Raw genomic sequence first — 25,591 nt, forward strand, 5'->3', positions numbered from 1 at the left:
TCCAGGTTTCTTCATCATCATCAATGTGTGTGCCTGTGCCGCTTTGCTGCTGATTGCAGGATTTGTACTGATGATCTACAAACTGAAAGGAAAGACAGCACAAGGTAAAACACGATCTCTTAGTGAAATTAGCTTTGAATAAAGGTAATGAAGGTACATCATGCAAAAAATATATATATTTATTTTATCACAGCAATTATTAACTCTTATTTTTAATAAATAAGAAAGAAACAATTATTGTAATGGGTGTGTTGACAATAGTTCTGTATGTAAAACATTCTGTTAGTTTAAATACTAGTTAAAACATATAATTGTTTTTATAACTCAATGTGACTTGCTTTAATAGAAAAATTAAGAAAGTGATAATATTAAACAACAAAACATTATTTATGGTGTTGCTTTCTTGTTCTGTTCACAATATACCATAGAAAAAATAAAAGATTTAAACTGAGAAAATGTACTATTATTTCACTTCGCCTCACCATAGAACTGTTTTCCACTCACCTTATTCCATATTAAATGGGCTTTAGCCCACAGAAGACGACACTGATTCTATAATATGTTCACATAGGACTTCTGCTCTGTAAATTAAAGTCAATGATTCACAGACAATGATTTCTAAAGTGCTTCTTAGCCCATGAAGTGATTTCCAGTACATTATCATACACGGTATTGGTAAAAGTTTGTGGACACCTAGTCAGAAACATGGTATGTGCTTTTTGAGCATCACATTCCACATTTAGTCCTAATTAGCTCTGAAAATCCCACTAAATGTTCCACTACATTTTAGACTGTGCTCGTTGACTTTTGTGTTCATCAGTCACAAGGGTCTTAGTAAAGTCAGGTATTGATGTAGGTAAAGAGGCCTGGGGTGCGCTTAGTGTTCCAATTCATCCCAAAGGTGTTGAGTAGGGTTGAGATCTGAGATCTTAAGCAGGCTAACCAAGATCTTCCTCTCCAGCCCATGCAAAGCACATCTCCATGAAGCTCGTTTTGTGCACAAGGGCATTGCCATGCTGGAACAAGTTTGGGTTTCCAAGTTTAAGTGAACGGAAAATTTTATTATACCGCATCCAAAGACACCCTATGCAATTGTGTGCCTCCAGCTTTGTGGCAACAATTTGGAGAAGAACGACATATTGCAGGAAAGTTCAGGTGTCCCAATACATTTGTCCATATCAGTTTTTTATTGCAGTGCCTCCTGATTTATATTTATATATATATATATATATATTTATATATATATATATATATATATATATATATATATATATATATATGTTAATAAGATTTACAAATCATTGCATTTTGATTTTATTTATATTATATTATATTTACACAGGATCCCACTTTTTTGGAATTGTTGTATAAACATCTTAACTTTGCCCTTTCTCATTTTTCAGTAACAATACAACAATTTTTCGTTTTTTTTTTTTTTTTTTTATCAATAGAGGCTTTTTTAGATTTGTATTGTGGACATCCCAGATCACTTGCTCCAACTACAAAACAATCAAAATTATTTTACATCTTTCTATAATTAACTAAACTAAAATATTGTTGAACATGCTCTGGTTTAAAGGGAAATAAAAAAAATTGGGACTTGATTTTAAGAAAAATAGTCAGGTTCAGGGTAGACAGTACATCATATCAGGCAGCATAGGTTATAGTAAATCAATTAGATATTCTAGATTTGTCTAAGTTTGTAGGATTGTTCATATGAAGGATTGTTTCATGAATTAACTAGTTACTGAGTGTCAAATTTTTTTGGTGGACAGGTTCAGTACCTTCATCCAGGAGACATCCCAATGCCAAAAACAAAGTGAGTAATTGATTCTTTCTAGTAGCAATATGAGGACATGCACGGGAAAGAAATAACATGAGGTCTCTAAAATCACACAAACATTATGTCAGTAAGAGTCTAGGTCTAAGATAACAATATAAAAACAATATTATCATCTGTGTGTGTGTGTGTGTGTGTGTGTGTGTGTGTGTGTGTGTGTGTGTGTGTGTGTGTGTGTGTGTGTGTGTGTCTGCATATAAGCTTATAAAAAATAGCTACAAACCATATGAGAAACATTCATACATAGCCATCCTTTATATGTGTAACAAGGAGATCAATGGGTTAGGGGACCTAAAAAGATTTGCATGTGGTGGCTATTCATCAGCAGTGGAGATCACTGAATGAGTGGCCGTGTCAGTAAGAAAGAATTATATCATGTGCAAAGACAAGCGAGAGATCTGAGAGCAAAGGATGAAGATTCATAGATGTGCACAAAATTCTCTTTGTTTAAAAGAATGCAAATCTGAACAGCTTGACACTTTCAAATCCTCAAGCCTGTAAAACATTCAAAGAAACAATAGTGAACACTATATTTTCTTGCCCAGATGTGCATACTTTCAAGATCATTCGTAGTAAATGGAATGCATCTTGAGCCTTTGAAGCACGTTATTAATTTGCATGATACACTATCTGACCTTTTGAAGAAGTTGTCTTTCTGCATTACATTGCATTTATTTTTACCACAATTTAGCAGACACCATTATATTTTAAGCAATTTACACTAATCTCAATGTATAACTGAGCAGTTGAGGGTTAAAGGCTTTGTTCAAGGGCCAAACAGTGGCATCTTGGCCTTGCTGGGATTTGAACTAATGACCCATCAGAGCTAAAGGTGTAAATGTAAAGACAATAATGTACATGTAACATTGATTTCATTTTCTTACGTCAGGAATATTCTGATAAAGGAAATGGTCTGGTGTATGAGAATCTGGATCTAAATCCTTCCAGAAACCAAACACATTCAATGTATGAGCATCTGAATCCTGAAACTCAGGTCAACACTGTTTACAACGCCATTCAGTCATCGGAATGCTGACGTTCTGAACTACTGAGTAACAAGAGGTAACATTTTTTTCATTAAAATTAAAATGTGTTTTGTCTCCTTTTAAGTTTAATATTCGGATAAAGTCGATAACTTTTCCATCGCATAATACTTTCTGTTGCTGACAAATCCAGAGACTGGAAAATTCTAAATTTCTGGGAAATAATGCTAGCTAGGAATTACATTATATCAATCAGTTTAATTTCTTCTAAATCATAATATACATAACTGAGTTATAATATACATAACCCTAATCTGAGTTATAATATACATAACCCTAATCTGAATTATAATATACATAACCCTAATCTGAGTTATAATATACATAACCCTAATCTGAGTTATAATATACATAACCCTAATCTGAATTATAATATACATTTCCCTAATCTGAATTAAAATATATATAACTCTAATCTGAATTATAATATACATAACCCTAATCTGAATATATATATATACACTCTCCTCACTAGTCAACACATTCCCATTCCTCTGCCTGGCCAATTAATACAAATCTATTTCTCCTTCCATAGTGTTCAACCTCTCATACAGCTCCTCATATGCCTTTTTCTTGGCTTTCGCCACATCCCTTTTCACCTGCTGCCACATCTCCTTGTGCTCCTGCCTACTTTTATCATCACTCTGTCGATCCCAATCTTGTTTCGCCAACCTCTTTCTCCTTATGTTTTCCTGCACTTCCTCATTCCACCACCACTTGTCTTTGTCTTCTTTTTTATTTCCAGATGTCACACTAAGTTTCTTTCTAGCTGTGTCCCTTATTACTTATGCAGTAGTTGCCCAATCATCCAGCACCTTTTCAGCACCAACGAGCTCCTGTCTGACCTCTTCCCTGAACCTCACACTACAGTTTTCCTCCTTCAGTTTCCACCATCTTATTCTTCTTTCAGTCCTCACTCTCCTCCTCTTCTTCTTCACCTCTAAAACCATTCTACAGACAACCATCCAATGCTGTCTAGCTACACTGTCCCCCGCCAACACCTTACAGTCTCCAATCTCCTTTAGGTTGCATCTCCTACATTGAACATAATCCACCTGTGTGCACCTTCCTTCATTCTTATACATCACCCTATGATCCTCCTTCTTCTTAAAATACGTGTTCACCACTGCCATTTCCATCCTTTTAGCAAAATCTACCACCATCTGCCCTTCCACATTCCTCTCCTTAAAGCCATACCTACCCATCACCTCCTCATCACCTCTGTTCCCTTCACCTACATGCCCATTAAAGTCTGCCCCACTAATCGTTCATCTCTAGGTTCTCTCTCCACCACTTCTCCAACTCACTCCAGAATTTTTCCTTCTCCAACTCTTTAGCGTTGTTTATTCCAAGATCCCAAAACATTTTTTGCCTATAAAAATGTCAAATAAAAGCAAATACATTGTTTCGTGTTTTTGGGTTTAGGTCTTTGAGTCCTGCATTTTCTATATTCAGTTTTGTTTATTGTCATGAAGAAAGCTATAATGTCTATAATTTTTAAGGGAAAAATAAGTTGATTTTTAATTTCATGTCATCAACACATCTCAAAAAAGTTGGGACAAGGCCATGTTTACCACTTTGTGGCATCCCGTCTTCTCTTTATAACAGTCTGCAAACGTCTGGGGATTGAGGAGACAAGTTGCTTAAGTTCAGGAATAGGAATGTTATCTAATACAGGCTTATAGTTGCTCAACTGATTTAGGTCTTCTTTGGCGCATCTTCCTCTTTATGATGCACCAAATGTTTTTTATGAATAAAAGATCTAGACTGCATGCTGGCCATATTTGCATAGTGCTTTTAACATTGGACATTGTCTAAAAGTAGCTTTAAAGAAATAAAGAGTTTAATAAATGTAAAAAGTTGTAGAAAAAAATGTGTACATTAGTATCTGATAGTTAGTCTCTAATGATCGAGCCAGAGGTGACTGTGAACCTGAAAACCATCCTTATTCATTATAGTCCCATCATTGTTGAGGTGTACTTTTCAGTGATAGGATGATTTGGGCATGAGCATGTTTAATGATAACATATAACATGTGACAATAGGAGGCGCTCTAAGACCAAACTTGTGTGTAGAGATTTCTGCAGAATGTGTTCTCACAACAAACTTGACAGTGCTTGTGTTTACGTCATGGGTTTTTTGCTGGAACAAAGAATATATAAAAATGTTGTCCATGTATTGTCCAGACACTGTGTTGAAGGTAGATTTCCACTCATCCTCTTGCATCCTGATAAGATTAGAATTACAATTTGCCCAGAACATATCTTCATGGACTAATACTAATACCTAATACTAATGGTACACATGGAAGGGATCAAGAAACCACGATGTGAGCACATTGTTAAGCCTGTTATGATTGAATATATAACAGGGCTGATATGCATGCAAATTATTGCTATAGCCTTTTGTCGTTTTTATCTTTTCGAACAAAAGATCGATTCAAATATACGCTGGAGAGACGCTGGACATCTGTAATGGACTGTTTGTGTTTTGCCGAACAAATTTGGCTTGTACCATATATAAAGCAGAGATCTATGTCTGGCTTTTCTACATGGGCTGTATAACATGGCAGAGGTATGCAGCTATCATAACATTTCAGGCTGTATTAAATGAGTTCGCCGATCTCCCCTGAACATTGTGGGATTGTTGGATTGCATAGTGGATAACCAGAGAATGCGTACTACCGCAAGGTTATTAGGAGCCTCGGTAAAGAGAAATGTGATGGTTTTATAATGGGAAAGCCCTTTGTGCATAGTTAAGGCTAAGTAAGTAGCTTTCACTTTATGACCTCCAAGGAGAACACCCTCCAACCCTTGGATGCTTGAGAGATTCTTTATGGGGACTAAAAGTATATTTAGTTTCACTACATTCTCATTTCTGGGCAGCCCTAGAATCGATTAAGGCTGGAATATATAGTGGGATTAAGTCCATATATGAGTTGAAAGACAACAAATAATTATCTGGTTCAGATGGAAGGGATCTTTAACCTGTGCAGAAACAACAACCCTCTTGCCTCTGACTGGGTTTTGTAGTTCATTTGTAATTACATCCATCATTTAATTTTTTGTTGTTGTCATTGGTGTTAGACAGGGGACAGAACTGATTTATAGCCATCGTGCATGAAGGACATTGTCAGAGTGAATAGCCAACTGTATAGACAAAGTCTTTGCCAGCCAGTTCTGGTTGGACCCATTCTGCAAGCCCATCTTTTGAATTTAGCTTTCCCCTGATTCATTAAGGAAACAAGGAGCATTGGGTGAACATTGCTTATAATAATAATTCTCCTGCATTTCTTCCTAAAACTGGGTAATCAAGTAAGTCTCCAAAAGTCATTTTAAACTGTTGATGGTATTAGAGGGACTAGCGAGTGTGATAAATGCCAATAGTTCAGTATTGTAGTCTTTCAGAAAGCAGTGATAGAACTACTTACAGTCAATTGCCTTTCATGGTTAGTAGCATCCTTTAGTTTTGCAGTGATGTTACTTCTGAAGACCCTGATGCTGAGCTGGAACACCTGGGCTCTCAATAGCTGACTTTTCAATGTAAGTGTTAAACCTGTATATGCAGTCACTAGCAAATTTGTCTCCGGCATGTTCAACTCCAAAGAGCAGCATACAGACCTTGATAGACTGGTTTACATCATAAACCAACACTGCAAACAATAAGGCAGGAAATCCACTAAATAAGCCAAAGTAAGCCTACCATAGAGTAGACATGGCAAAGCATTCATGGCAGATCATTATGACTAAGGGTCACAATGATCATATACAGTATCCGCACGTAAAATTTTGTTATGAGTACAGTATAGGTTGTAGCATGTGAGTCTCTAATCAAACTCTGTGGTATTTAAATGTGTGTTAGTGGGAAATGTTGTTAACAAAATGCATTAATTAGTTTGCATTAATTAACTCCATTTTCATCTTGTAGGTTAAGATGTTTCATTGACCAGGAGCCTCCAGTCGGTCCCCAGTAGCATCACACTGTGCTACACGGGAGGGCTTGTTCAATAATACATGAGCTTTATTAGAAACCAGAGACTGCATGTTGGTTCAGTTATTTCCTGGGAAATGCGAGTCAGGGCGAGGCAATGACAGTCTTCTGCTATGTGCATCTTACATTACAAGAAGAGAATGCTTCTATAACCAGAGTAGATGAGCACTAAATTAACTTGTAAGGCATGTTGCCTGATTTGAGCAGAATGACTTAACATAGCTGAGAGGTATTAAATGTTCTCTATTGTATTATATCCATTAAATGGATTTCAGCTTCAAGCAGAGATCACTTGGTGTTACTTGTACATGACGCTGATGTCTGAGCCTCATCTTTTATTTAAAACAGAATTTATGGTCTCAGTATCAGTCGCAGATTGTATATCATGGGCATCAAGTGCAAACACATTTACATTAAAATGTTTTGGCAGAAACCCTTATCCAGAGTGACTTACATTTATCTTAGGAAGACAGCAACTGAGGGTTAAGGACTTTGATCAAGGTTCCATCAGTGGCAGCTTGTTCGTGGTGGGATTTGAACCCATGACCTTCCGAACAGAAGTAATATCCTATCCACTGAGCTGCCACTTACACTGTAATTTACACACTTATTCACACCTTGAGGCAATTTAGTGTAATCAATCCACTTTCTAGCATGTACATTAAAGGTGGAAGTAACCAGAGAGAAAAACATGGAGAAACTCTGCAGAACATATTAAATGCCACACAGACTTTAAAAATAAGAAGTAGACCCTCGAACAGTGACCTGGATCTAGCCAGTGATGTCTCCCGATAATCCCTGTGATTTATTGGCATGGTACACAGGAATTAGAACAATTCAGAAAAGTATCAAACCAATTAAATAAGCTTTTCAATTGTTTTTTTTATTTGGCAGTATATTTTCAGTATACTTTCATTGGCAGTATACTTTACTTAACTTTTGCAATATATCTGTGGTCATAGTTTATTAAAAGATTTACATGTATGAGTATCAGAATCTCCACTGCACTGAATGCTGCCCATTAAATGATTAATATATAAGCTTTGGTGTTCTTTAAAATCCTTGAAGTGCTAAGGCAGGTCCAGACATGCCCTGGTCACTTTGTCAGACAGTCAACAGATCTGTCAGACCTTGCAGAATGGATATTTGAGTCATAGAGCCCATTGAAAAGTACATTCCTTATGTAGTTGCATCATTAGTATCGCCATGGTGACTTAAAAAATGAATAATTCGCTTAAAGATAAGCCAATAAATAATAATACTTTATAGTGTTTATTAATTTGCTAGTCATTATCATTTACAACAACCACTGCAAACTCCTAGAGACCATTGCTGTGTCATCACCATTATTTTCTAGATGATAGTCATTGCCTACTGTTATTTTAGATTTCAGTGTAAAGTCCTTTTATGTCCAGGTGATAATTTATGGATTTTTGTCAGGTAAGGGGTTAAAATAAAGTTAAAATAAGATTGTAGACAGAAGCCAGGATTCGTAGTGCAATGCCACATCTGACTAATTTTCCGAAAGAAATGTATCAATGGTCATGGTTGTTCTTATATGTAAACATTTATGAGATGACTTCATGCCAGCACACTGGCAATGTCTTAGGTATAAGGTGTTTGCTAGTTTGATTCACATTTGCTCACAGTAAATGTGCATATTTCCTTGGATAATGATCTAACATACAATGTGATGCATATACAGGTAGTTCCTAAGTTTGACTTAAGAAGTCTTTCGATGAAGTTTTGCACAGCAGGCAAACTTATCAGCGTATATGTGGTACGGTATGTTGAGATGCCTTACTTTCAGCAGGTTTCTGTTGTCTCTGTGTTAGAGCGCACATTTTTTCTGTGTTTTTGGTGTTTCAAAGCCCAGTTTTATCTCTTGTCTCTGTCCTCTTTATTCGCGTCACAGACACTAAAACAAAGTGCACTGATTAGTCTAACCAGCTACAGGCGTGCTTCTTATCGCTTATTTTATCCGGCTCTGCCCTCTACTCCTAAATTTCCACCATGCCCACTGCCTCAAACATATGCTGTACAGTATATATATTATGGTAAATTGTTCTGTTTTGCTAAATTATGTACAGTAATTAGTTCAATTATTTAAAAAAAAATACTGATCATACCATACTGGTCACCATTTTTTAAGATTCCTGGGTAGGCTAGGTCACATCTTGACAAATGATATTTTCAAGTTACGATGGGGTCATCTGAATGCATCTCCATCGTAAACCGAGGACTACCTGTAGTTGCTAAAAATAGATTTTTTTAAGTTCCTTAAAAACATATAATAAAATGACGTACCAATAATGAAATTGTTAACATGTTCTACATTTGATTAAAGACCAAAAAAAAAAAATTTATGTTAGATTACATGTTAGAATAAACATTAGGTAGGTAAAAAAAACCTAAATGCTAGATAAAGCTTCCCAATTAGATGAACCATTTTTACACCATGTAAGCTCCAACACCTTGGTAGGGGTGCTTTATTTTGTATTCAATGATGAATTCTCTGTAAAAAAAAAAAAAAAAGCAAACAATAAACATTACTGTACATGCTCTAAATCTGGTTGCTTTGCCAAAATAGTGTTTGGCTTTTATCACACGACTTGGCTAAGCTTACAAATGTCATCCTTAATTATTTTATCAGTAGATTATCTAAAACTTTTGGTGCTCTATTTTCGAGGAACACTTATTACAGCTTTTTGCACATCAGAGGCCTTTTAGGGGGTTCTGAACTTTGATTTGACATTTTAATAGATGTCATGACTGCCTTTAGGGACAACTTTCACAACTCAAACTGTTGCTTGCATTGCGTGCACTGTAACTACTTTATTACTTGTCTATTTGTGTGTCCAGACTGTTGAATGCTATGAGGGAATTTTCTTTTCTATCAACCTTTCAGATGAATACAAACTATTGTTTGAAGTGGGACTTGGGAGTAGCTATTTCACAAGTTACAATAATGTGGAAACAGTAGAGTTTTATCTAAACCAGCAATGGACATAATTACTTCTGTGTTCTTCATAATACTGCCAATGTTTTATGGTTCTCTCTCTCCATATTTGCCGATTGTGTAAAATATCGTCATTGCAAGCAAGTTTTTGTCCGGTTCAAATCCTGGCCACAATCTTGATCCAAAGACAATTCCTGAATACCAATGCATTTCTGCTGTGAGCCAAAATCAAACCTTTAGTATCTTTTTGTACATTTATCATTGGATTGGATTTTTTTGTAATATATATATATATATATATATATATATATATATATATATATATATATATATATATATATATATATATATATATATATATAAAACGCAGACATTCCACTTTGGCTAAACTTGTCACCAACTTTACACAACCTAATGCGCACACACACACACACACACACACACACACACACACACACACACACACATGTGCCAGGCCCACTCAGCACAGTATCTTGTGACACAACACACTTTCAATTATTCATAAGCTTCTCATAGGCTAAAAAGAGCAAAAGATTCCTATTTCCGTCTATTATTTCCAGTGGAGTGCTATGAGCTCATGTGCAACACCCATCACAAAGCACACACACTCATGCAAACACACACCCACACACACTAAAACCACGGTATGTGATTTCTTAATGTGTGATTGATATCATCTTGAGTGATGCTACTGTACATCTTCTCTAACTGTTTTAGCATAATTAATTATAGTTTGTTGACATCTGACCTGAACAAAAAATATACCAATGATCGTGGACACCTGAGCATTAGGTTTGTATATATGTTCTGAACATCCCATTTCACATTTAGCCCCCAATATGCCGTTATAATAGTCTCCACTCTTGTAGAAAGATGTTCCACTAGATGTTGGAGTGCGCTTGTAAAGATTTGTGTTCATTTAGCCACAAGGTTGTTAGTAAGTGAGGTACTGGGGTACAGTCAGCACAGTACATCCCAAAGGTGTTCAAAAGGGTTGAGGTCAGAGCTCTACAGCAAGAAACACAAGATATTCCACTCTAACTCATGTAAACCTTATATTTTTGGTGTGTGTGTGTGTGTGTGTGTGTGTGTGTGTATAATTGACAATCATTTCTATACCTGTCACATATACTCATCCACTATATACAATTGCATTTCTGAATATGCACTCTGAGCTCAATTGTTAATACATTGGACACTGAATCATATAAAATGTATATAATATAATTGAAACCCAACATGAGCAAGCTGCCACTGCTGAGCACTTGAGCAAGGGCCCTAACCCTCAACTGCTCAGTTGAAATTGCTGTGAATAAGTGGCTAATAAGTGAATAAGTGGCCAAACAAATAAAAAAAAGAAAGAGATTACTTGCCAGACTTTGGAAACCTATGCTATGGAACAAAAGTTGGCTTCTAGAGTGTTCAGTGGATACCTGTGTACTCAATGGCCTACTTAATTTTAAATCTTGTTTATTATCCAAGGTCTCAGAATAACAATTAGAACCTTTGGCACAACTGATTGATTTCATTCAGCGATGCTTATTCATAAACAGCAACATGATACAGGCTTAAGAGCACAATGGGCATCAATCAGACCCTGAGCACACAATAAAGGACAAACAGAGTTACATTGGCTTAAGGGTAAATGATTGCTAGGGAGAAAGAGAAGAGAGGTTAGAAGAGAAGAGCTTTTAATTGCTTGTCTTTATAATCTTAGAGCAGCAAATGAGCTTCTTTCCTAATTGGATGTTCCTAGTGCAATTTTTCACTTTGGCATGCTTGTTTGATAATGAAGTGTCTTAGGCTGCCAAAATGACCCTTTAATGGAGTTTTTCACTGACAAATTTATGAGAATGTACTGATCCCAAGCCCTGCCCATGCTTACTTTTTATACTTTGGAAAAAATGGAGAGGCATGGGTACATTTCTGAATAATCTGCATAATACTGACAATATGCTAGCAACATTTAAAGTGAACAAAGTTATTTTTTTTTACAGATGCATAGGAAAATACACTGTGTTAAATAGCAGCTGCCTTTGGTTACAGATGAGGTGTCTATATACTTGTGTTTTAGCTATATTTAGCTAAATTTGTTTTAACAATTAAAAACTAGTTGTAGCACATTTGAAAAGTTTGAATCCAAAAGAGTTCTTAGTACAGGCATACCTGAGTTACTATTTTTTTTTCTCAAAATGATGGTAGCAATACAACAAAATTATAAATCACCATACTAATCACCATTTTCCTGGGTAGACTAGGCCATGTCTCCACTTATGATATTTTTAAGTTACAATGGGGTCGTCGGAACGCATCTCCATCATAAGTCGAGGACTATCTGTACTGAAATTTTCAAGCACTAAAAACTTGCAGTAATTTGCAGGGTTTATTCTAGAAAATGTTACCACCCCCGGATTTAATTTGTCCCTGATCATCCAATTTGCCCTGTAATGTAACCAACAAAAGTGTGACTGATATGCTGAAGTGCGAAAAGAGGTGCAGTTGTAGGCATCCCACAGAACTCACAGTGTATAAATGTACAAAATATATAAATTTTACTTTCAAGAAAAGTCTTGCTTTTGGAAATTGTATACATATACTGTATATATATATATGTATTTGACTAAAGTTGGAATTAGCTATTATTGTAATCATTAAAAAATTTTTATTGTCTCCATCACTTATCACAACTTTTCAATTAAAATCCAATCCGAGACAGTTTTCTTTTCCTTGCTCTGGAAAGTGGAATGGAGCATGGGCAGGTTTAGTTCTGTGTCTCTGCGCTGACTGGTCTGTACCGGCGCAAATTGCTGGGTTTTTGATGTGTTCTCTGGGATGCCCATTGTTCTTCCTCCACCTGGTCCGGTATTCCTTTTTTCTTTTGCATGCCTCAGACTCTTGATAACCAGAGCCTGCTGTCTTTGGGATAAAAACACTGGTGGTTTTGAGCCATTTACCAGAAATGGGGAGGATCCTGTGGATGGCCCAGTGTGATGTTTAAGCCCTGTCCACACCACTTTTCTCGGAGAAATGTCTTTGAGAGTTCGGTGACGTAACCGTGGTAATGGGACAGTTTGCAAGGAGGATTCCAGGGTGCTCAGGTGACGAGCAGTGTGAGTCTTTTCCTCAATGGCCAGTAAAAGTTCCTTAAAACGCTGGCCTGCTTTACTGTCTACATGCATTCTGGGTGATACCACTTTTTCAGAGTAAAACAGCTGTATCTTCTCCAATTTGTCATCATGTCGGTATCCAGGATCATCTCTCGAACAGTTCTCAGAGTGTGTTGGTCTTAGCTCATGAGCTTTGGGTGATGCTTTGCTGGAGTCTTTTTTACTTTCCAGAATGATTGGTGCATCACAAGAAGTGCAATTGCAAAGCTTTGAGCTGCTTCCTGCTCTGCAGTGGCATTTGGGGGGTGACGTAAGAACCGGTTCCCTCTCACTAAGCACTGGAACTGAACCCACACAAACAGAACAAAATATCAAGCAAATATACTCCATTTATGTTGGTTCCAGTATTTAGTAGATACACTAGATCTGGGCAAAACTACCTTCAGGAAACAGGCATTCTCTTGTTTCCATGTTGATTGCAGCGTCGTTGTTGGCAAAGACGTCTGCAGGGTAACTGGTGGGTGTAGACGTTTTTTGATCAGAGTTCGACTGTTTCTGTCTGATCACATCATCTGGCCTCCGCATCAGGAAATCTCTGTCATGAGATGGGATCCTCTTTGTCTTGCTCGACTGCCTCTGGCTCTTTTCATTAGCCTCAATCTGACAACAAATTATTAAGTGTCAAAAGGAATTGTTGAAATAAACTGCATTGCATAGGAACATACATCGATCAGGCATAACATTATGACTACCTGCCTAATATTGTGTTGGTCCCCTTTTTGCTGCCAAAACAGTTCAGACCCTTTGAGCATTCACAGCATTAACTTTTTCAGCAGTTTGAGCTACAGGAGCTCGTCTGTTGGATCGGACCACAAGGAGCAGCCTTCACCCACTGTTTCTTCCTTGCAGCACTATTAATAGATACTGACCACTGCAGACCGGGAACATCCCACAAGAGCTGCAGTTTTGGAGCTGCCCTGACCCAGTCGTCTAGACGTCACAATTTGGCACTAGTCAAAATCGCTTAAAACCTTATGCTTGCCCATTTTTCCTGATTTTAACACATCAACTTTGAGGACACAATGTTTACCTGCTGCCTAATAATATCCGACTCACTAACAGGTGTCATGAAGAAGAGATAAATTTTATTTTTGTCACTGGTTATAATGTTATGCCTGGTTAGTGTATGACATTACTAAAATACTGACAGGAATGTCCAAACAAGGTTTTGTAGACACCTGTGTACCACATATATATGTGCTTTCTGAACATCCTACTCAAAACTTAGTCCTCCTATGCTGCTGAAAAATTCAACACTCTTCTGGTAAGGCTTGACACTAGATTTTTGAGGGTGGCTGTGGGGATTTTTCTTTGGTCAGATTTTCATTCAGCCACAAGAGCATTAGTGAGATTACATGTTGAATGAGAAAGAGCATACAGTTGGCATTCACATGAAGGACAGGAATCTCTGCAATGTACTTAAGACTTCCACATCACTGATGCACAGGGGACAATGTCATAGTGGACCATTGTGGTACATTGTGGTAACAGTGCAGCTCACATATGGGTCTGTTCACCAGACACCAGCAATATTATCCCTAAACAGTGGATATCTTAAGATTTAAACTTTTTAGCAGGACTAAGGAAGGAACACTATTTACAAAGGTGCCACATGAACATTACTAATCATTGTTGGATAGGTTACCTGTTGCTGATTCCTCTCGGAAGTGTTGCTTGTCTCATTCCACACAGGTTTATTTCGAAGGTTCCACTCACTGGATTCCAGCTTCTAAAAAAGTTTGTTGCTTCACAATTGATTTCTGGGCAGTACACCAAAGTATTGCATTTTGTTACTTTTTCATGGTTAGAAACGGCTTCTAGCCTGATTTGGTGGGAGCGCAGTGGTTGATGTTGGACTTCTAGTCGGAAGGGCATGAGTTTAAACCCCAGCACCACCAAGCTTCCACTGCTGGGCCCTTGAGTAAGGTCCTTAACCCTTAACTTCTTAGTTGTAAAAATAAGATAATTCTAAGTTGTTTTAGATAAGGGCGTCTGCAAAATGCCATAAATGTACCGATGAATGTAATTTGACCTCAGCTGAACAGTCTAACAGATGTGTGACATTTATAGTCTGTCAATAAAAGTACTTTTAAGCCAAGTTTGATTCAAATATCTGTCTACAATTTCTCTGCTTAAAGCAGGGGTCTGCAATCAAATCTGCAATGTTGAATCAAAGGCCTGGAGCACAACTGACATTGTTCAGTGGAGTTGAGATCAGAGCTTTGATGTGAGTTTTCATTTCAGCAAAAATATTAATAATAATACTAATAATCATCTTTATTTTATATAGCACCTTTAAAAGTTACATCTCAAATAAATTTTATCTCTAATGGATTTTTTAAAGACCAAGATCAACTAATGGAACTAGTATAATCAGAAATCATATTTCTAGTTGGTTGAAGTAAAAACCAACAGCCATACAAGCCCCTTGTGGTATCCTGAGTTTGAGGACCACTGTCTAATTTGAATGGGCTGAAACCATCCCTTTGACAATTAGACAGGGATCCTGAAACATACAATGTTGCACAAAGATAGTGAGAAGCTATTGCTTATTATAAGAACTGAATGTTTTTAATAAATAAAATATGCAACTATGTTTGCATAAAGTGAGCTATAAGTATTACAAATGAATGCTTTACAAATGAAAGTCACTTTATCCTTCAGACCACAGGCATGTTTTCTTCAAAAAAATAAAAAAATAAATAATGCCATGATCGCAAAGTTTTTTTATTTGTTGCACTATGTTTGTTTTTGTGCTTCACTGAGTTACCTTCATGTTCTTGGATCCTTTCTGGTGCCTGCTCAGTTTTTTTAACAGGAGTTGGTATGTAGCTAAGATGGTGGAAGGTTTGTTGTTGATCACTGTGTGTATGATGTCTGAGAGGCCATAGCCAAGAGCCTCAGTCATGAAGTTCAACACAGCTGAGTTTAGCTCTTCTGGATGCAGTCTAAGGAAATAAACATTTCAAACGAGTTTAGATATATCGGTACATTTTGATGTTTTAAAAACACAGTGTAAATAGTTTCATATTTAAAATTTTTGCAGGATACTTAATGATTGTAGTGCTTTTTTTTAATGGTTTCTGCTTTATTATTTTTAGTTAGCATGTGAGCAACTTCAATTCAGACAAAGTGTAGGTAATTTCAAGGCACTTTACCTGTTCTTGTAGACCATGGTGTGTACGGGTCTTTTAGTGTAGCCCTCATTAAGCCAGCTCTCCTCAAGGGCTGCTTTAACACACGGCCTCTTCATTGGGTCTGGCTCCAGCAGAGACAAAACAAACTGCACCGCCCCTGAATGAAAAAAAGAAAGAAAGAAAGAAAGAAAGAAAGAAAGAAAGAAAGAAAGAAAGAAAGAAAGAAAGAAAGAAAGAAAGAAAGAAAGAAAGAAAAAGAAAATTGACATATGATATGAACCTATACTTCACAACACTGGCCCCAATTAGCATTCCTGCTTTGGTAAATATAGTCCTATAAGTTGTCTCTCTAATGCACGTTCACCTCGTGATCTCTTGGTTTTAGTTCGCTTACATTGTCAGGAGATCAAGTTTAAATGGCACTCTCCCCTTTCTTACCACCTTCACGGCACAGAGGTGACTGATGATTGGCAGGTCGGCTTCGCACTGCGTGGCCTGTGGGCGCGTTGGGTAACGCTACCCAAAAAAAGTCGTCTTTGCGCATGGCCTTGCTTGCTCCGGTGGAGGAGTTTCTAGTGTCGTTCGACAGCAGCGATCACATTTAAACATTCGCTTAGTGGCCTCATTTAACCTCTGCGTTTAAACATTAATTTAGGGCCCCTGCTTCACCTTTGGTGCTTTAAATTCACACATACACCATTTTCTTATGTATTTCTTTAACGTCTTAAGAAAAATGGCATCAATTTTTAATGCATCACAATCATTTAGGCTTTACTGGAGTGCACAGGAGTATAAAAGAGAGAACACAAAGCTATGCTAAATGTTCATTAGTTCTTGTTGATCTACAGCGCTATCAGTTACATATTGTGCATTTTGCTAGCGTGTCAGACCGAGTGTTCCTCATGGGTGGTCACATAAACAGCACGGTGCTTAAGGGTGTGTCTGAGTGACTGGGATTGTTAAATCTCCACTGTTCGCCTTGTCCATATTTAATGTGCTGGATCAGATTATCAGATAATCAGTGTGAGGAGAAAAACTGTTTGTAATGCGTGACTATCCGCACCTCTTATCTAGGTCACCCCCCCCGGCTCGCTGTCGCTTATTGTCTGTTTTCCCATTTTCTCTCTCTCTCTCTCTCTCTCTCTCTCTCTCTCTCTCTCTCTCTCTCTCTCTCTCTCTCTCTCTCTCTTTCTCTCTCTCTCTCTCTCTTTCTCTCTCTCTCTCTCTCTCTCTCTTTCTCACCTGTCTCTGTGAAACTACATGTGATATATTTGTCTGCTCCATCTCCTTTCCTCATTTGTACTGAACCACTGGCTAAAGTCTTCTCAAGTTTGGATCAGTGTTGCAGGAGCTAATATTGCTAGCAAAGCAAGGGGAGGTTGGAGCCTCCAATTGCGCAAACTGGTTGTCTAAATCACAATATTCTTGAAAATGATATTGTATTGACCAGACCGTGCACTAATACTAAAATTTTATCTCTTCATTGAACAAATATACCAAGGCTTCATATACTGTTGATTTGAAAGACACATACACTCAGCCCAAAGAAGAAAAAACAATAGCGAAATATCGCAAGAGGCACTCAATTGTCCAAATGCAGGGAATTTTAAACAAGAAATATCGAAAAAATTTAATTCTTAGTCCCACATACGTCACACCTCTGCTGCTATATAAAATAGTGTGTTATTTTTATTAGTTTCAATAATACCATTTTACATGCGGATTATGAATACGGGGGTGTGTGTGTATGTGTGTGTGTGTGTGTGTGTGTGTGTGTGTGTGTGTGTGTGTGTGTGTGTGTGTGTGTGTGTGTGTGTGTGTGTGTGTTACCTTTACTAATGTCAGATGGGATTGCGCTGATTTCTCCATTAATCATTTTTTGATGAAGTTGCTTTATGTTGAATGGCTCTACCGTGAAGGGAAGAGTACCGGTCATCATTGCAAACATACTCACACCCCTGTATACACACATATGCCAGATATATAATAATAATGCATAAGTAGTAGCAATAGAATCAATGTCAGTAAAAGATGACAGCAATCGATTCTATTATCATAATGAAATATTTTGCATCATTGTCTCATGGTATTAATGTAGATTGCAGTTTTATACAAGGAGATTCTCTGAGTATATAAGTTAGTCACCTTTCTATGAAATGAATAGTTGAGTAATCAAGTAGAATGATATATAAGGTGTTAAGGTTTCTGAGCTTTCTGTTTATTTCCTATGCACTCCCTTTGCTATGGAAAAGCCTGATCGACTCGGAACCATGTCATATCTCTCTTCCTTCATTTGCAGAATCACATTTAAACCCCAAACTCAGACTCAAGTTTTACAGCATGCTGATTATATTTTCCCACAGCTCCATTTTACACATGCTGCATTTTTTTATTGTAATTTTTCTAACCAATAACATATAGAAGGTCACTCACACAGACCACACATCCACTTTCGGTCCATATTTCTTGTGTGCAAGAAGCTCTGGGGCAGCGTACGCTGGACTTCCACACTGAGTGTTTAACAACTCCGGGGAGAGAGAGTCAGGCTTCAGAGTGTTACTTAGACCAAAGTCTGGATTACACACACACACAGAAAAAGAGAGAGAGAGAGAGAGAGAGAGAGAGAGAGAGAGAGAGAGAGAAAGAGAGAGAGAGAGAGAGAGAGAGAGAGAGAGAGAGAGAGAGAGAGAGAGAGAGAGAGAGAGAGAGAGATAACATTTGTCTGGCCATACCTATATATACAGTATATAAGATATATATGAGTGTTGTTGTTTTTTTTATTACATCTGTTGCATATTCTGTTGGTGGTATCAAAATGTTTGGGGATAATAATCCACTTATAGTATATCAGATCGATAAAAGCCTGACACTACACAATAAACACTCACCAACTATCCTAATATTGTTGTGTTCGTCCAGTAGAAAGTTCTCAATTTTCAGGTCCCTGTGTAAATAATGATGGAAAAATAACGTCAAACAAATCAATCTCTCTGTACAACTTTCAGACTTTGAAACAGTGTGCTCCCCACACTTTTAGAAATCAGAATTTGTTTTGAATATGTCTCAGGTTAAAAAGATGATTTTCCTAAAAATCATCTATTATTTGGTCCACAAAATCGACCCATCTTCAAGTACCAGTAACATCTTCAACAGGAAGTTACACTAAATAGACTCAATTCATATGACTGGTATGTGCTTTTTAAACATATCATTCCTCAATTAGTTCCCATTTTCTGTTATAACAAGCTCCACACAATTTCAGCTTGCAAATGCGAGCAGTTCCTGCATCACAGCTTTAAATGTCATTTTATTCTCTTTCATTTTTGGGCTTAACCAGACTTTAAAACGCCTCAAACTTTATCTAATTGAGCAAATGAGAAACAGTTCTGGTCAGGAAAGCTGGTAGTTTTGCACTGTAGGAGAACATGTTTAATTTTTGTCATGCGAGAGTTTTTTTATACATGAACATTTGTGCTGGACGTGAATATATGGACTATAAAAACATTATGTATATTTTTGTTTCCAGTTTCCATTTTTTTTTTTTTTACAGATTAATTGCCTCTCCATTGTTTTATCCTTAGATTGCTTGTGAAATCTGTGCACTGTGCACTTTGGCTGTTCCTTTTTCTGTAGAAGTTATAGTTTAGATAAACTTCCTTAATTGTTTGTTTGTTTTGGACAACTTTCATAGTCAACTATCCTACTAAGAAAAAATAAACCAATGAACTAACCAAGTTTGTGACTAACCCTCAAGTCCCTTACCTGTGCACTATGCCGTGTGCATGCAGATGATCGACAGCGGACAGGATCTGCCGCGTGTATCGGCGGACCTCCCTTTCATCCAGCCGTTTGCGTTCACAGATTCTGTCCATCAGGTCTCCTCCGGCGCACAGCTCCATGGCCATGTAATAGCAGTTTTCTGTCTCCAGGGTCTCCAGCAGAAGGACGATGTTGGGGTGACGAATCATCTGGTGGATCCTTGGCTCACGTTTCATATTTTTTAACACATATGCGTCCTGCCTTGCCTTTTTCTTATCGATTACTTTAATGGCCACCTGATGGAAACAGGGATGTATTATAGAGACAAGGGAATAAATTAATGAATTATTTATCATACAGTATATCATCTCATCTGAATTTTCTTCTTTCAGCTGCTTTAATTAGGGGGCTCCACAGCAGATCATCCGTCTCCATACCCCCCTGTCCTCTACTTCTGCCTCTTTCAATTCAACTACCTGCATGTCTTCCCTCAACACATCCATAAAACTCCTCCTTGGTCTTCCTCATTTCCACCTTCCTGATGGCTCCATCATCAGCTTTCTCCTACCGATATACCCCATGTCCCCATTAGGTCTTAGGTCACCCTCAGGTCTCCCTTACCTTGTCTCCAAATTGTCCTACATGCGATGTCCCTCTAATTAACTCATTTCTAATCCTGTCCATCATCGTCACTCCCAACAAAAACCTCAATATCTTCAGCTCTGCTACCTCCAAGTCCACATCTTTGACGGCAAAATGTTCACTTGCTGCCTAATATATAACCACCCACTAACAGGTGCCATGATAAGGAAATAATCAGTGTTATTTACTTCACCTCTCATAATGTTATGCCTGTCTGTTGTGTGTGTATATAAGATGTGTTTTTTTTTTTTAGCTGTTACCCCTGTGGTCTTTATGTATGTAATTCATGTGCATTTTATTAATTTTTATTTATAAATATTTTTATGGTATTAAAATTCTATATTTTTCTATTGAAAATTCTACTAATTATTCTACTCTGAATTTCTTATCCTTTTTTTATTCCATTTTACGTTTGCATTTTTTTAATGAAACAAAATACAAAAAAAGAATTTTACAGCACATAATAGTGTGTATTGTGAATTTGACAAATAAAATCTAAATAAAAATTTGATTAGCATTTTTCCAATTTTGTGTAGATGACTGATGAATCCGAAGAGTTAATTTCAATTTCATGCATTTATTTCTAATTCCTATTGTCTACACTGCTAAGGTAATAAAACATTTATTCTGCCCTTTTCGTAAGTAGCCTTGGAGAAAGACATCTGCCAAAGAAATACATATAAATTTGAATCTAAGCGTGAAAGTAGAGTTCTCATAGACACTGAGGGGAAAGAACAAACACAGCTTCATAATTGAGCAAAGAGACATTGTCAGGGCAAACCAAACCTTCCCAGACTCAACAGTCTGGACATTTAGTCCAAATGTTTAAATGTTAAATTGTGATGAATCCACCGTCTCGTTCTCCATCTGTGTCACTGTTAGTGTGATACTAATGAAGGGCACCGAGCAGCGATGGGGAAAGAGGCCCACATGGCAAAGACTGAGTTGATGCATGCTATTTAATCAGACTCTTGGTCATCGCTATAGCAACTTCAGGAGCGAAACAAAAATGGTCAGGGCGGACTCTGTGACCCGAACGAGAGCTGGACGAACAGACAGGCCCATGCACAAATGGATCAAATTGACTGGATTCGGTGACCCCTGAAAGAGTTGATCACCAAGGTGAGCAGACATAGCATTCTCATTTGTGTCTCACACACACACACACACACACACACACACACACACACACACACACACACACACACACACACACATTACTTTTGGTGTTCAACAGTAGCAGTGAAATATTCTACATTTAAATTCCTAAAATTTACCTCCTTTATTCTATATAATGCCAATCTAAACCAAATTGCAGATCAGTAAACTGGCCGGATTTTCCAATTTACAAGGTCCCCATTAAACATTCTCTTTACTAATGTATTCCCCCTTTAACATATAAACTATTGCAAATCCAATGAATAAACTACAGCATTTATCCAACCCTTCTAACCCTGCCTAGTTAGTGTTTTATGTTTTGATTTCCAATACTTTTAATGCATACTCAGCATTTTTGTGACCAAAGGTAGCTGCAACCCAAAATTTTAAACAGCGTACAAGGAAAAAAGACACCACACTGGGTCCCCATTAAACTTTCTTTTAGCTCATTTATCCCCATTTTTACATATAAACTACTGCAAACCCATTGATTAAACTCCAGTATCTATGTACATTTCAAACCCTGTCTAGTTATAGTTTTTATGTCTTTGTTTAAAATCTTTTCCATTGACACTTCTGTGACCAAAGGTAGCTACAGATATTTCCCAAACCCCAAATTTCAAACAGCTTAAGGGAAAAAGACACCACCAAAAAAAAAAACACGGACACTTGCACTGTTCCTGAACCTAGACTTAAACACCCGAATGCTCTTACTCTTGTGGTAACTCGATCCACCATGTTGTTATCCATTTCTGGCCCTGTAGTAGCATGACCAGACGTACACCAGACCAAATGTGGGACAAGTTGTAAGTTCCCGTGTGACACTGTGCAACGTTTTTTCTGACATGGGTAGACCTTGTGTTTTAATGCCTATTGATTTATTCCAATTGCAAATACAGAGTCACCTCATGAAACAAAATATCAACGTGTCAACCGCAAATATGCTACTGTCCATTTATCTACAGTTTCTTTCCTGCACGTTTCAGCTTTTTCTGCAGAATCATACTAGGCTGATGAAACTAGTCTGTAGGCAAAGAATTTGTCCTCTGATACGACCAGGTTGAGTGAAACCTGACACGGCCTGTTGTGGAGACATGCTCCAATATTTACTTTACAGCTACTGTCTAAAAGTCGGATTTGGTAACTAACCAAAATATTATAATAGAAATACAAGGAAAAAAACTTTTACTGAAGTTTACTTAGTTTGTTCAAATCGTTTCTTTCTAATAAAAATGTCAAAACACATTATCTCAGAGGACAGAGGACTAAAATGCTGTGAATTAGAAAACAAAACAAGACATCTTATATATATATATGCATATATCTGTATGTAAAAAATTATACTACACAAGTTTGGATTTACCCTGTCACCCATCCTAGGTTATTAGTTTTAACGATAATTATTTCAATGCATTTTTGGAAAGAAGTTTTAAACTGTATGGCAAAAAAGCACAAAGAACAGGTGATATACAATCATGTAACAGTCAAAGAAAGAACCAAATTTTAATATTGTTGTTAAAACATATATACTAAATAGGGTTTTTGTTTGTTTGTTTGTTTTGATGTTTAAAAGTCATATCAAAATGCTTTTATTTCCAACATTTGCTGACTTTAAATTTATGACCCTATATTTCATAGTAAGTAATGGATTAAGCCACTTTACCTAATGCAAAATGGTTGAAAATGCAAAGGGAATTCATGCTATGTTTAATTGATGTTGCCATGATAATTTTAATGTCACAACATACAAACAGGAAGTGGGTGACATTATAGGTTTAAAGTTCACACCCATTTAAAATAAAATGACTAGAGTTGCATTGACAGGATTAGTGATTCATTATCATGAAGCCATCACCTGGCAACAATTTTCTGTTATAATAAACTCCACTCATCTGGGAAGATGTTCTACTAGATTTTGAAGTGCGGTTGTGCAGATTTTTGCTTATTCAGCCACAAAGGTGTTAGTAAAGTCAGCTTCTGATGTGGGTGAGGTGATTGGTGCAGTCAGAGTTCACATTCATCCTAAATGTGTTTAAAAAAGGTTGAGGTCAGAGCTTTATAGCAAGCCACACTTGAAGATCCTCTACTTCAACAAATGTAAACTACAATTACATTTATGGCATTTGGCTGACACCTTTATCCAGAGCGACTTAGAACAAGTTGAGGGTTGGGGGCCTTGTTCAAGGGCCGAGCAGTGGCAGCTTGGTGGTGCTTCTATTTGAACTTTTGACCTTCCGATCCAGAGTCCAATGCCTGAGCTATATCTCTATATTTTCTGAGAGCTAATTTTGTGCACAGGAACATTGTTATTCATTAGGTCCCCTAGTTAGTGAAGGGAAAATTCAATGCTACCACATTCAAAGACATTTGATATAAATTGTTTGCCTACTCCAACTTAAAAATATTTCAAAAGGATTTTATATATATATAAATATATATATATATATATATATATATATATATATATATATATATATATATATATATATATATATATATATATATATATATATATATATATATATATATATGGTAAATGGTAGGTGAGGCTCACAGGAAATCACATGAACAAACATTACTGTGCAAATCATATTAATTGGAAATCTTGGCAGCTTCTTTGTCTGAGGTTTACCTTAGGAATCTTTTAAAAAGATCACTTTTTTTTTTTTTTAAATAACCGAATCCATAAAATTATTTTTATTTATATTTTAAATAGTGCTGTTCTACTGTATCACAGTGCAACCACTTTTCATCTTTGATAGGAGACACACACACTGTAAACTGAGAGACAGCATAAAAAATGGATGACAGTCCTTTAACATAGCATTGACTGGCATGTTTTAGTGTGTGATGCTATGCTGTTGATTGACAGCTGTGTGTGTGTGTGTGTGTGTGTGTGTGTGTGTGTGTGTGTGTGTGTGTGTGTGTGTGTGTGTGTGTGTGTGTGTGTGTGTGTGTGTGTGTGTGTGTCTCACCTTCTCTCCTGTCCCGATATGCATACCCTCCATCACCTTAGCAAAAGAGCCCTTGTTGATCATTTTGCCCACCAGGTAGCTTCCCACACGTTTAGTGTGTGGAAAGTTTCTCACTAAATTTCTGGGCACTTTCCCCAGACCTGCAGGAAGTGTCCTCTCCACCTGCTCCAGCTCCCCTGAGTCACACGTCACACCGTCTACAGACGACTTGACTGGAGTGGGCATGATGCCACCTGCTCCTGTCTGTCCTCCTGGCGACAGAAACGATGAAATCAAATAGAGAATGGAAATGATCACCAAGCATGTGTGATGAACCTGATTTAAACATCTGGTGATATCTTCTGAATTCCTCTGTTAAAGCTAGTTATGAATTCTTGAGTAAAAAAAAAATCACTCAAAAAATGTTGATGCAATGTCATCTTCTCTGTATGCGTTGATGTTGAGAATCAGTTCTTTAGTTTGTGCTCCATATCTCATCTTCGCTCCTGTCCTTCGTCTCTGTGTACTTGTGCTCCTCCAGGGGAAGGTTCCTCTGTCAGTCTGGTTGCTTCCTGCACTCCTAATGTTTGTGGCTGTGTGTGTGGTGGATAATTAACTGTATCTGGTCTCAGGTGCAGTCAGCCAGTGAAGAGAGAGGACATACAATACCATAATAACCCCTGCTTACACACACACACACACACACACACACACACACACACACACACACACACACACACACACACACACACACACACACACACACACACACACACACACACAGACCCTTAAACCAACACAAAATGTTCACACACGTTGTCAGAGACAGCTGCCACAATCCTTTACCTTCTGATAAAAATTATCTTCACCTCTCTTTCAACTTTCACCTTCCAACACTTTTGGTGTTCTTCACTTGGCACT

At 37.3% G+C, this 25,591-nt stretch overlaps 1 protein-coding gene across 1 annotated transcript; it reads right to left on the reverse strand.

The window, feature by feature from the left end:
- Nucleotides 1-12,453: 12,453 nt before the first annotated feature.
- On the reverse strand, nucleotides 12,454-24,916 carry LOC310714874 (uncharacterized protein; the record flags this gene model as incomplete). The annotated part of the gene is made up of 10 exons (XM_083520900.1): nucleotides 12,454-13,304; nucleotides 13,401-13,620; nucleotides 14,666-14,749; nucleotides 15,791-15,968; nucleotides 16,179-16,314; nucleotides 17,988-18,115; nucleotides 18,591-18,729; nucleotides 19,046-19,101; nucleotides 19,920-20,212; nucleotides 24,692-24,916. 10 exons carry the CDS (start codon nucleotides 24,914-24,916, stop codon nucleotides 12,535-12,537), a joined length of 2,229 nt encoding a protein of 742 aa, XP_083377026.1. The 3' UTR covers nucleotides 12,454-12,534.
- Nucleotides 24,917-25,591: the final 675 nt, after the last annotated feature.

This window comes from Silurus aristotelis (genome assembly GCF_946808225.1).
Source record: "Silurus aristotelis genome assembly, chromosome: 19".
Classification (NCBI taxonomy): domain Eukaryota; kingdom Metazoa; phylum Chordata; class Actinopteri; order Siluriformes; family Siluridae; genus Silurus; species Silurus aristotelis.